We start from the raw sequence: 13,885 nt of genomic DNA, 5'->3' as shown, positions 1-13,885 counted from the left end.
CTGAGAGCTATGGATTTCTGTGGACACTGAATCCTGTGATCAGTTTCATTCCCTCCTTTGTTGTTTCTATTTTCTTTTCCCAAAGACTGTATGTCCATCTTGGAATTTTGTATTATTGATTTTTAAAATTAAGGTATACATTACCAAGAGTATTTGAGTAAGAACAGTTTATTACTCTATTCTGATCAGTGACTCATAAATATTTAAATGTTTCAGGAACCTTGATGAATTGCTAAGGAAAGGATGAAGGATTGAACACTACCCAATTGCTCTGATTTTGAGTTGGGTATTGATTAGTAGTTTGGGTAATATCATGGCATCTTAGACCTTATGTTTTAATGCTCTGTAAAGTATGCCCGTACCTAAGATTCCCATAGAATAATAAATCTGTAACACGGTGTGATAGGTCAGCATCTCAGGGATACTCTTTAAATAGTTTGCTAACTTAAACGTTATTAGCAATTGAGACTCCTCATAATGAGGGAGTGAAACTCGGGATGAGGAGGATCAATAATACTATATGGATTGTAATGGCTTATGTCATGACCCCCGGGATGCAGTCTTTTATTGTCTCATTTGCTATAAATGTTGTAGAAGGAATTTAGCACCTGAGTTTTCATATTAAACCAGATGAGGTGGGTTTAGAAGGTATTAAAAATGTAAAAATTTTATTATTATAAAAACCTTGGTGATAAGTTTATTTGATCTAAAAAAGCAGTCTTTAAAGTAGAAATTGGATTTTCACCAACGTTTTAAATAAGGAGGTGAGGTGTTAAGTGTTTTAGAATGCAGCCTTGAATGTAAGGAAGATGAGGTAAAACACAATCCCCTCCCTTCCAATTCACGTGCCTTAGTCTGCTTAATGTACACAGAGGACATCGGGAGGCTAGAGCTGTGCTTGGTCATTGCTTCCCTAGCTGGAATGTGGCCAAGCAAGAGCACTTAACTGTGGTCTTTCCAGTAGGCCTTCAACAGTGACCTAAGCACCCACAGGAAGATGCTGTATGGGAGCAGAGCAGATGACAGGCTCACCCTTAGCCAATCCTACACATGCTCTGCTTGCTACAAAGTGCTTTCACATACACCTCATTTGAACTGACAAGAAGCCTTGGGTCTTTAAGGGGTTAAGTAATGCTACTCAAGTAGTAGTTCAGTCTTAGAGGTGGCAAACATTTTGTTTTGTCCTAGCAGTGACTAACTTAGGCTTTGTATGTAGTGTGAACATTGTGGAGTGCCAGTAAGACAATTAGCAGACCACTGTTTGCTGATCCTCTCTGCTTTACAGCTTGAGAGTGAGAAGAGAACAGGTCTAAGGTTTTAGGAGCGTCATCCTGGGATTTCAGAATAAATTTCATGACTAATAGCATTTAGGAACCTAATTTGGGTTAGTACATTTAACTTTTTATAAAAATACTTACAAAAAGTAGTCTATAATCCTGAGGTTGTTTTACTTTCGTCATTTCCTACCCCACCCTCCTGGTTTAAGCCAGTGCCTGTGTTGTGTGTGGTTATTGGAGCACTAGTCAACTAACTGTACAATAGCTGTTATAAAAGTGTTTATTGTTTACCAAAACCAGTGGACCTCTTATCAAATGCTGCTTGGTAACAAAATCTTATCACAGTCTAATAAAAAAGAAAGGAAACCAAGAAAGCTAACTGTTTGTCTCAGTGTCATTAGTTAGACTTTCTGCAAGGTCACTTAATCCAGACTTGTTTAGTGCGCTAATCAAGCTATCAGTTGTTGCATGAACTCCTTCTTGATCTTGCCAGGCAACGAGGAGCTGCTTCGCTCTCATCTTCATGTCTTCACTGTCACACTCAATCTGCCTAATTTCAGAGTCTTTAATTTCCAAGTAAGGAGCCAAAATCTTCCATTGCTCACCAAGTTTGTTGGCAAATGACTCTATCTGTTCCCCTGTTATAGGTTTATCTCGCCGAACATCAGGACCTAGAGAAAGAGGATATAAATTATGTGCCAAATACAGGATGTGCAATTCTAAGTATTTGAAAGAACTGCAAAGCTAAAAGGATGACTGGATCTTGTTAAGCTTTTCTATAAGACTTAAAATTCTCCATAGGTTGCATGCCTGTTTCTTTCTTCTTCTTCTTCTTCTTCTTCTTCTTCTTCTTCTTCTTCTTTTTTTTTTAAGTCACAATTCAGGCAACACTCAAAGCTGTTTCTAATTAGACCCGAGGGGATATATTCCTTCAACCTCCACTAGTTAGCAGAGTTTAAGGATCTGCTGTAAAACATATCTTCTTTACGTTTTAAAGCTATTATTTTCAAATTTCATTCTATAATGTGTATTTTAAATGACTAATGTTTGTAATTTCTCACCATAAGTCAAAAGTAGACCTGAGATAAAATGGTAGAAGTGAGAAGTACATCAAATTAAATAGCTGTCAACCCTGATGTTTTCCAATTTTGAAAAACAGCCAAGAAAAATCCATTCTTACTTTCATTTTCCTTCAGTAAAGCATCATTGTCTTCCTCATCTTCATCCTCGCCTGTTTTTATTTCTTCAGAAGGAGGCTACAGTAAATGAGAAACAGTGATGTTTAAAAGAACCCCAGTTTCTAGATAACTGGAAATGCATTTATTTATATATGTAATTATAAGGCTGTACGATTCCAGTAATGGACCTCAGATACCCGCAACCCACACGGCCCCTCATTTTGGGTAAAAGAAGCTCAATGATCATGAATGAGCGGGCAGTCAGTAGTGTCTACGGGGAATAGAGACCGACCATGTCCGTCATTACCAGACTAAGAAGTGGAAAGAGCAGAGTAAAAGTTCTGCCAGGGACTGCCTGCCACTCAGACTCTGCCTTGACAAGACAGGAGAACACATGGCAGCTAGTTTACTGCAGATAGTCTAACACGTGTTCATGAGACGACACAGAAGATTACCACTCTGTTCACATTTCCTCTGTGAGTGCATATTCAACAACATCCCTGTCCCCATGTGAAAACATGGTGGTCTGTAGATCACTATTTTTGTGGGATAAGATACATTGAGTTCTGCTCAAATAGTGATAGTAGTTTTAAATAGTGTCTGCTAAGGGAAATGGGAAAAAATGAAATATGTCACTTACTGGTAGTTCCTTGGCTAGCTTTATTACCATGTTTTCCAGATACTCTGGTAGACTCTTAAACTGCTGGTTGGTTGGCTGGAAGAAGTGAGGGCTTCTCCGTGCTAAAAGTCTGAGTGCTCTCCACCCATAATTTGAATTGTTCACGGCTCTATAAGAAGAGATGTGAGCCTTGTAATTTATATTTATGCATTTCCATAGCTGTTTTCGTATAACAAGTGCCACATGAAATTTTGAGCCATACTGCAATAACAGCTCAAAGTGTACCATCTTGTAATTTGAGTGCTGGGATTGTATGTTTGTGCTGCCAAGACTGCCATTTGTGAATGTGTTTAGGAATGCACTTATTTATTTTAGGCAGGGTCTCACTGTGTAGACCAGGCTGGCCTCAAACTCAAATCCACCTGGCTTCTGCTTTCTGACTTGCTGGGGCTAAGGGTATGTGCAACCAAAACTGTATCTATCTAGTTACTTATCTGTGTATCATATGCATGGAGTGCCAAAGAAGGCCAGAAGAGCATGTCAGATCCTCTGGAACTGGAGTTAAAGATGGTGGTTATAGCCACCACGTGGGTGCTGGGAATCAAACCTGGGTCTTCTGGAAGAGCAGTCAGTGCTTTTAACCTCTGAGCTGTTTCTCCAGCCTGTACATTTATTTTAAAGATCACTCTCTGGTGCACAGAGAATAGAACATACAGTTAAGAGGTTGTAGTATGTAAAAACTTACCATGGTTTCAAAACTAGTCACTGTGTGCTAACTGCGTGTTATGCATGGATCAAAATGAATCATTTAATCTCCAGAATAATACTATCAAATGAGTGGCTACTACTTAGCAAATGAGCAAAGGGACATGGGATGGAAACCTACGCATTTTGATAAGAGGACCCTTGCGTTTAAATTACAACTCCCAAACACGTTCCTAAAAACCAAGACTGCAGTCAAATGGGGCACCTTAGGTAATTTAGAGTAAGGCAGCAGATGGGGAGGGGGCAGCAAGATGAGTGTGAGTGGTTCCACAGGTGCTGAGACAGGCCTACTGACATGCTGTTGAGAGCTAAAGAGAAGACTACTGTGGGAGCTATTCCAGTGGAGCTATCCCACAGCAACACAGTTCAGGTGCATGGGCTGACAAGAATGGGAGGTGGGTGAAGAAGTGAGGGCGAAAACTAAATTGGTAGTGGGAGAGACTGCTGTGAAGAATAAACAGTAGAAGTGACAGGCAGAGAGAGATGGGGGACAATGGCTGAGTTCTTCAATTTGAAACAAGGGTTATTCCAAGTCATGGTGGAGAAGGGTGCTACAGCAATGTGAACTGCGGGCATAAGCTCACCTAAAAGCACCACTCTGCTGACTTAACTGTAGCATACAGAGGGTTCCAAAGAAAGCGTGCTGAAAATTAGCATCAGCCCATCAGAACATTACTTACTTATATTCACTTTCAACCATGTTCTCAGGATCTGCTTGCTCAATGGCTTCTTCGAAGAACTCCTCCAAAGTTGGCATGTATTCTCTGGTCATTGTAAAGTAAACAGTGAGGTTCATGTTTAATACTCTAAAAGGTGGCAATATGAATTTTAATAGTACCCAAATAAAAAATACCTAGACCTAAAAGGAGATACAGATTCAAAGCTAAATTCTAAAATGGGATAATAAAGTATAGGTCTGAAAACTACTCACTCCATCTCCCAGCCACTCTGCACTATTACAGACTATTATTCATTATACACGTATGCTGGTATATGTTGAGCAAAGGTTGAATAGCATTTGAAATTCACCAGCAAGTAGAATTTCACCTTACGTCCTTATCTCCTAGTATTGTTTTTATTTAACCAAAATTAACCGAACCTAAACAATAAGCCATGCTGAGACTTTATGTCAGAGAATCCATCTGTAATGATGGATTCTGTCATTCTGAAATCTGTCAAAATGTTTGAAATTGTTTTTTAAGATATAAAGATTAGGTAAATGTGCATTTCTGATGCATGTTTTCCTTTATTTTTATGAAATGACTGCATTTAAATAATGCTTTCTGTTTTGAAGACTTTTGTCTGTTATTTAACTAAGCTCTGCATATCACATTTTTATCCTTTTAGTGTCAACATTTTTATATCTTTGTTTTTAAGGCATGGATCTTATAAATATTTAAAATGCCCATTAATCTGTCTTTGCACTGGGAAGCCTGATTTTTGTTCATCTGAATTTAAAGTATATTGTCTGTGGGTTTTGGTACTTGATGCTTCCATGCTTTTTTTTCCCCTTGTGTATCTTCAGTTGCTTGTTTGTTTTCTGGTTTACCTTTGTACTCCTCAGTTACTTTAGAAATTATATATATTCTGTTATTACAACTCTTTGAGGCACTCTGATTTTCTTTTGTGTCTGAAACCTGCTGTTAAATTTAACTTTTGTAGGCTCTTCTTTCTTTTTTTTCCTCTCATCTTTGATTTTTCACATATATAGATTTGGATGACATTAAGCGCATACATCTTAAGCCAAAGAATTTATGCCTGATTTAAGTAGTGCTTCTTTCACTCCTACTTATGTTCTCTCTGCTCTCTGCTGGGTTTTGCTTGACTTCTTGTTGTATTGTTTTTAACCTAAATCTTTGCATTCTTAGAATTTACTAGTTTTTTCTTTCTTTCTTTTTTTTTTTTTTAAAGCCAGAGGTGCATTCTGTGTCCAGACTGGCCTTGAACTCACAGTGACCCTTTTGCCTTGGTTTATAGGTATGGCCCACCACACCCAACTATCTGGTCCTTTGTGACAGTGCCAAGTTTTTCTTGTTTTCAGTAGCTACTTCTTTGTTTTTTATCATCTGAGGTATGTTTTTACAGCCTTTATCTCATTCTACTCTCCTTCCTTCCTATGTATGAGCGTTTTGTCTCCATGTACGTACATCTGTGCGCCACTTGTGTCCTTGGTGCCAGAGGAGGGTGTTGGATCCCGAGGACTGGAGAGAGTTGAGTGCTACGAATTGCACCAGGTCCTCTTGAAGAACAGCAGCATTCCTAATCACTGAGCCGTCTCTCCACCCCGTCTGATCCCTTATAGAACTCATGGGAGATTGTTTCCGTGACTGTAAACTTGGATGAATGTTTTAGGCTTTTCCCTGTGTGAGAGCTCCATCTGAAGGTATGCCTTTCAGACAGATTTTACCACCAGCCTAGGATTTCCTAGCTGACTTTTAGCCTTGGGTTCCTAATTGCTGCTGGTACTAGAAATGTCTGCTCTTGTTTCTCGGGGAATCCTTAGCAGACATAGCTAAGCTTTCTGGTTCCCGGTACCAGGGAAGCATGCCCTGTTGTCTCCCTCTGCTTCCCTTCCTTTGCAGGCAGTGTCTGACGTAAGCAAGCTCAGTCTCGGTGTCTTCCGCATCTCTGAGTACTTCAAAGTGGACCATCTCACTGCTCACTAGCTTGGAATACTGAATGAATCCAAAGTTACTCTTTTTGCTTTGTTTTGTTCTTCAAGACAGGTCTCTCTGTGTAGCCTTGGCTGTCTTGGACTCGCTTTGTAGACCAGGCTGGCCTTGAACTCTCAGCAATCTGCCTGCCTCTGCCTCCTGAGTGCTGGGATTAAAGGCATGCACCACCACTGCTCAGCCCAAAGTTATTCTTTTGGTACTAAGTTCCCATTTCTTTTGTGAAACACTTAATTTCTTGTGACCTCTAAAAATTTACCAGCATTTCTAAGTGTTTTAAGGCAAATCATATTCTGCCGTGCCCAAAGTCAACCACAATTAACTTTTTAAGCTTTTGAGCTTTTGATCACAACTAAGAAAAGGTTCCATTCTACTTTACTGAAAATTGAAAAAACAAGTTTTACACTTGCCTTGTCTCTGATTTACAGGCTTCCATATTATCAGGACAGAGATTCCAAAGCCTTGTTAGCTCCTCACTGCAAAATAAGGCAGGTGTAACTTTATACGGCAGCGTCCTCAGCATGTCCTCAGACTACACACACAACATACATAGTGGGTTTGGGGGAGGTGATACAACTTTCTATATACGTATATATTTAATGAGGACCATTTTTCTTTTTTTTTTTTTTTTTTTTTTTTTTTTTTTTTAAATAAACCTCTTTTTATTTTTTATTTTTGGTTTTTCGAGACAGGGTCTCTCTGTGTAGCCTTGGCCATCGCGGACTCACTTTGTAGACCAGGCTGGCCTCGAACTCACAGCGATTCGCCTGCCTCTGCCTCCCGAGTGCTGGGATTAAAGGCGTGCGCCACCACACCCGGCTGAGGACCATTTTTCAAACACTATTCAATCACAATAAAAATGGAGAATTAAGTGAAAGATCAGTGTTCTTTCAGTAACTAGGAATGAGTGGCACTGGCTTCAGCAGTTGTATGTCTATGACATGGGAAAGATGAGAATCTACAGGCAATGGCTTTTTTAAAGTGGGAAACAAAAGGAAGGCTTAAGTAGTTCCATGGATTCATACAATGACAGTAGTCACCATGTATGTAACATACAGGTTCATGTAGATGTGAAAAATTGCAGAGCTCTTGTCTTTCTGGTTGTGAGCATAGCCTTTAGTGGCAGAGCTGTCTTCAGCCCAGCTGGAGAGTTCTTATAGTAACATTTTCAAAATGTAAAAATAGAAAGAACATAGGGAGGTGACATACTTTCCAATCAGGATTTTCTTGTTGGGCCCTTTGCCTAAGAAGTCTTCTGGGGCTGCTCTCTTCCGCACCACTCTTGTGGGCTTGGTATCTGATGCTCTGTGAACAAAATGTATATTCTGGGGGCTATACATGAATAGCAGATTGTGGTAAGCATTTGCCTAATGTTTACAAGCTTCTCGATTTATTTAATCCTATTTACATCATACCAAACAAACTATCTCAGAAAAAGAGAGCTACTTACTGGTTTTACCCTAAAATATGAAAACTTCATAGTGTGACAGAATACTCATCAGAGAGAAGACAAAGATATCACATTATAGGGAAACTAGACACAGCACTCTCTCCCTCTCTTCCCCGCCCCCCCACCCCCCCCCCAGGGTTTCTCTGTGTAGTCTTGGCTATCCTGGACTTCCTTTTTAGACTGGGCTGGCCTTGAACTCACAGCACTCCACATGCTTCTGTCTCCCTGAGTTCTGGGACTAAATGCATGCGCCACCTCACCTGACACAGAAAAATTTCAAGAACAACAACTTACTCTGAGAACTTATCAAACTGTACTTTGAAATGTCCTTTTCTTATGATGATTATCTATTTACCTTTCTTTCACAAAACTTGGGCAGCCTTCATTTTTCCATGAGTTCCAATTTTCTTCAGTGTTTAATATATGCTAGAATAAACAAAGGACATTATATCTGCATAACAATATTTTGTAATTATATTTGATATTAAGCAAACTAGTAATCAAATACATACCTCTACCATCTTTGAAAATCTTTCTCCATCGGGGGGGTTTTCAGATAGCAGCTGTGATTAGAAAGAATATACTAAGCTTTCAACAACTTTCTGCATCATAGGAGTGGTTTGTAGGCAGAGAACCAAGAAGTGTTTGTGTTCTTGTACCTGAGCTTAACTTTATCCTTATTTTCCTATTTGGGGCTGAAACAAAGAAAATTCTAAATTTTCATTTTTTTCAATCATAGGTTTGTTGCAAGTTGGACTTACTTGGTAGACTGATTTTGTAGTATCTTCAATCCAGAGTGATTGCTCATCAGTTAAAACATAGTTTGAACTAGGGAAAGAAAGAACAAATGCATGCCTGAGTTACAGTACATGCATACATGTTGAGGCTTATTTACAGCACTATAAATTAATCATATTGTGTCAAAAATTACCAAGAACCATTACAAATGTGAGATTATGAGAAATTCTTATACTTCATAAAAACATAGAGGCAAACAAGACATTGAATTAACTGGCCTGAATACAGAGTAATAAAAATTTCATACACTTAATATAGAGTTTAAAATCTGAGCAAACATCAAGATAACCATGTAGATCTCCACATGACACGTACCCACACAGTGAGCTATGTTTTCTTTAAAACTCATCCAAAATATAATGGGAAAGGCTATTGGCAAAGCTCACACTAACAGCTCCCATTAACCACTAACTGCTAGGCTGTCATCTGATCATGGGCTCAGAAGCCACAGAACCATTTAAAGAGAGTACAGTGAATGACTGGCTTTCCCAAAGCTCAAAGCTTGAATTCAAACCGTTGTCTGATTCCAAGCCCTTGAACTTTCTATGTAATACTACACTAAGCTTTGAAATAGAAGAATAAAAAAATTAAATTTGGGTTGGGTATCCTGTGCTACTTAATGACAATTCTGAAGGAACTGCAGTAAATGCTGACACCAGAATATGGATCTAACAGGCTCTAACATCATGCCCTTTATGCAAGTACACTGCGTGATTTGTGTGCAGGCAACAGGGTTCTGGCTTCAGAAAGAAATTGTATACTTTTGGTGGAGGGGTTTAGACACAGTAGAGATCCTGATGTAGTTATATGAAAACCTAAAACAACAGAACGGGGGTGTAGGGGACGGCGGGGCAGAGGTCAACCCTGGGTGTTATTTCTCAGTTGCCATTCACCATGTTTGTAGAAAAAAAGGGCATCTTACTGAGATCTGGTACTCACTGATTAAGCTGAACGGCCAACAAGATCCTCTTACCTCCACATCTGCATTCTTGAGACAAGTATGTCCTGTACCTTGCTACTTATGTGGTAGGTGATAGGGAATGAACGTGGGTTCTCATGCTTGCACTAGTCATTTTCCAGTGCCTAGAACTTACCTTTGTTTCAAGATTTTCTTTGTTTCTTTCAGTTCTAATATGCTAGATGGCTTATGCTATATGACAGTATTATTTCCTCAGTTTACAATTTAGCATGAGACACAGAGATTGCCATGCACCAGTAGAAACAAAACTTCTGGGAAAGCCTGGGACTTTGCAAGAGACTCACATTAGCAAATGTGCATTTTGACACTTCTCCTAAAACAAATATCCTATGTCTACAAGTCCCCAACTGGCTGGCTGGCTGCTTCAGTAGGAGTGTTTTTAGGTAGGCAGCCCTTCTGCTCAGAGTGGGCTTAGGGCCAGTGAGATAGCTCAGTGCGGACAAATGAAACAACCTGAATTCCGTACTCAGATCTCATGATGGAAAGAAAATTGACTTCTGAAAATTGTTCTCTGATCTCCACAGGTGTACTGCAATAATTTTTTTTTTTTTTTGCAATAAAAATTTATAGTTAAAGAAAAACAACTTAAATTATGCTGGGCAGTGGTGCATACCCCTTTAACCCCAGCACTCAGGAGGCAGACAGAGGTAGGTGCGTCTCTGAGTTCAAGACCAGCTTGGAACAGAATGAGTTCCAGGACAGCCAGGGCTATACATAGAATACAAAAAAACAAACAAACAAAAAAAACTCCAAACAAACCAAACTCCTAAATTGTAAGTATTTTTTGGGCCTAAAACATATGAAAAATCTTTGCAGGGTCTTTATACATATTTATACACTTACTATACATATTAACTTACCTTTTGAATTTGACCTGTCCCTTGAGATATTGAAATAAAATGAGATACTGCAACAGGATGTGTCGACGAAAGTTACTGTCACTCAGTTGTAAGTCCATCAACTACTCAAAATACAAGCACACATACAAATCAACACATTAAAAACAAGTATGACTAAAAGTACAGATTACACAATTGTAGAAATGGGAGATTGTTTCAGTTAAAAAAAACAATAACAAAACTGGGGCAGGAGAGATGGCTCAGAGGTTACCGGAGGTCTTGAGTTCATTCAAGAAATCACATGGTGGCTCATAACCATCTATAGTGAGATCTTGTGCCCTCTTCTAGCCTGTAGGCATTATATGCAGGCAGAGCACTGTATACATAATAAATCTTTAAAAAAAATTGCTGTGAACTCCCTCCCTGCCCAAGCCCAAGAGCAGAGCAGCAATGGTTTCATTGTGACATCTTGGTCATTTTATGCTGTGCTGGTGAATAAAACCTCACGTGTCATTTTAAGTCAGTACAGCAAGTCTTATGATTTCACTGAGTGGGCGTATGATTCTCTAGGACAGTGGTTCTCAACTTTTCTAATGCTGTGTCCCTTTAATACAGTTCCACATGTTGTAGTGATCCAACCATAAAATTATTTTCATGGCAACTCAATAACTAATTTTGCTGCTGTTATGAATTATAATGTAAATATGTGGGTTTTTTTTTTTATGGCTTTATACAACCCTTGTGTACTGGCTGGTTTTATGTCAATTTGACAAGCTAGAGTCATCAGAGAGGAAGGAGCCTCAGTTGAAGAAATGCTTCCATGAGATCTAGCTGTAAGACATTTTCTCAATTAGTGATCAAAGGGGGCCCAGCCCATGGTGGATGGTGCCATCCCAGGACTAGTAGTCCTGTGTTCTATAAGAAAGCAGACTGCTGTAATCCCAGCACTTGGGGAGGCAGAAGCAGGCCGAACTCTGTGAGTTCAAGAACAGCCTGGTCTACAAAGTGCGTCCAGGAAAGCCACAGCAACACAGAGAAACTCTGTCTTGAAAAACAAAACAAAACCAAACAAAAGAAAGCAAGCTGAGCAAGCCAAGTGAAGTAAGCCAGTAAGCAGCACCCTCCACAGCCTCTGCATCAGGTCCTGCCTCTAGGGTCCAGCCCTGCTTGAGTTCCTGTCCTGACTTCCTCCATTGCTGGACTAGGATATAGAAGTGCAAGCCAAATAAACCCTTTCCTTCCCATCTTGTTTTTTGGTCATGGTGTTTCCTCACAGCAATAGAAACTCTTAACGAAGACACCTTGTCAAAGAATCATTGGATTCCCAGTGGGTTTCGCCACAGATTGAGAACCACTGCTCTAGGAACTACAACTAATAAGCAAAGTTTTTAACTTTAACACTTAAAGTTGTTAAAGTGGTTCATTCAGTTTATAACAAACTAAAATTTCACATTTTCTCATACCTCTGTCAAAATAACTTATCTTGGGCTTTTTGAGACCATTAATGAGGGTGCTCTCAGGCAATCCTACTACCCAGCTGCTTCTACTCTGAGAGTGACTGGTGGTGAAAAGGAAAGACGTTCTGATAATGCCCTTACGAGAGCTCGAGGATAGCCGAAGGCTTTTTGAGACAAGGTCTTACTGTGTACTGGGATTGAAGGCGTGCACCACCACGCCCGGCACTGTAATGATTTCTTAACTTCTGAGAATGCAGAATTATGCTACCATGCATGCCTCTTAATATTATCTACTATGCAATTCTAATTTAATTACACTGGCCAGACACTGTGTTTGGTATAGTAAGCAATCTTTGAAATTTGCTGAGAGAGGCAGGCAGACTGCTGTGAGTTTGAGGCTAGCCTGGTCTACAACATGAGTCCAGGACAGCCAGGCTACAGAGAAACCCTGTCTTGAACAAACTTCTGACCCCCAAAATTTGCTGAGACTTCCCTTGTGATCTTGTATTTAGTTACATTTGTGAATGTCCCACATTTATGCAATAAGAATGCAATGCCTCCATTTTGTACAGATTTCCAGATGTACTTCATCAGGCTTAATGCCCTTAAACATAGCTACATTATAATTGTGAAAGTAATTTTACATTTTTACTGTTTTAAGGAGGCAAGTGGATGTCTGTGAATTCTAGGCCAGCCCGGTCTACAAAGCAAGTCTAGGACAGCCAGGGCTCTTACACAGAGAAACTGTCTCGAAAAACCTAAACTCAATCAATAAAATGAGTAAACTAGAAAGGAATAAACTTCTTCAAGTAAAACTGACTATTAAGAAACTATTTCCAGGGCTGGAGAGATGGCTCACTGTAAAGGCTAGGCTCAGAACCAAAAATATAAGAAACTATTTCCAGGAAGACAAATATACCAATGGAAATTGGTCTATGGAAGCTCAGGGCATCTGTGTACATGAGAATTTATCCCCAGTGAGGTAGGGCAGACAAAGGGTTATTTTTTGTATGCTCTGAACTACTACAGAATGTTCCTCTCAGAATAAAACCACTGTTTTAGAAGTGCTAAGGCTAATAGTGACAAGAAAGTTATGGGGGTAACCAGTGGTTAAGAGTACAAGCTGCTCTTTCATTGGACCTGGGTTTTGTTCCCAGCACACGGGCTGCATGGCTCACAACTTGGAATACCAGCTCAGGAGGATCTGATACTACATGGTGGCTCACAACCATCTGTAATGTGATCTGATGCCCTCTTCTGGTGTGCAGGTATACATGCAGGCAGAACCCTGTATAATAAATCTCTCTCTCTCTCTCTCTCTCTCTCTCTCTCTCTCTCTCTTTTTTTTTTTTTTTTTTTTTTTTTTTGGTTTTTCAAGACAGGGTTTCTCTGTGTAGCCTTGGCCATCCAGGCCTCACTTTGTAGACCAAGCTAGCCTCGAACTCACAGCGATCCGCCTGCCTCTGCCTCCCGAGTGTTGGGATTAAAGGCGTGTGCCACCATGCCCGGCAAAATGTTGATTTTAATATACATGTATTCTAAAGCTATTTGTTATTCCAACCTTTTCTTAAATATTAGAAGATCTGTACTGAGCTTAAATTACTCACTGGAGACTTCTGCTTTCTTTTCCATATTCTATATATTCTACAGTCTATATATCCATATATTGTCATTGTTCCATGTTAGTTTAAAAATTAGCTACTATGTAGATTCAATAATAAATCATCATGTTTTTCAATTTTTGTGCTCACTGTTGCTTTCTATATCCCACCCCTCTCTTACAGGTCAGCTTCCTACTTCCTAAAGAACATCTTTTATTTGTTTTTTTCAAAGAGAGGATCTTTAAGTGGC

At 39.5% G+C, this 13,885-nt stretch overlaps 1 protein-coding gene across 1 annotated transcript in view; it reads right to left on the bottom strand.

Moving 5' to 3' along the window:
- Positions 1-1,341: 1,341 nt before the first annotated feature.
- Positions 1,342-13,885, bottom strand: part of Thoc1 (THO complex subunit 1) — a 42,053-nt gene continuing 29,509 nt past the window's right edge. Inside the window, exons 12-21 of the mRNA XM_051163951.1 lie at positions 10,599-10,699; positions 8,723-8,789; positions 8,474-8,524; positions 8,317-8,387; positions 7,721-7,816; positions 6,922-6,987; positions 4,520-4,603; positions 3,096-3,243; positions 2,458-2,533; positions 1,342-1,948 (exon numbers count right to left, since the gene is read on the bottom strand). Coding sequence (XP_051019908.1) covers positions 1,653-1,948; positions 2,458-2,533; positions 3,096-3,243; positions 4,520-4,603; positions 6,922-6,987; positions 7,721-7,816; positions 8,317-8,387; positions 8,474-8,524; positions 8,723-8,789; positions 10,599-10,699 — 1,056 coding nt within the window. The 3' untranslated portion in view covers positions 1,342-1,652. The remainder of the gene's footprint in view (positions 1,949-2,457; positions 2,534-3,095; positions 3,244-4,519; positions 4,604-6,921; positions 6,988-7,720; positions 7,817-8,316; positions 8,388-8,473; positions 8,525-8,722; positions 8,790-10,598; positions 10,700-13,885) is intronic.

Source organism: Acomys russatus, chromosome 20, assembly GCF_903995435.1.
Source record: "Acomys russatus chromosome 20, mAcoRus1.1, whole genome shotgun sequence".
Lineage (NCBI taxonomy): Eukaryota > Metazoa > Chordata > Mammalia > Rodentia > Muridae > Acomys > Acomys russatus.
The sequence above is the reverse complement of the archived record's forward strand: the minus strand, read 5'-3'. Positions and strand labels throughout refer to the sequence as shown.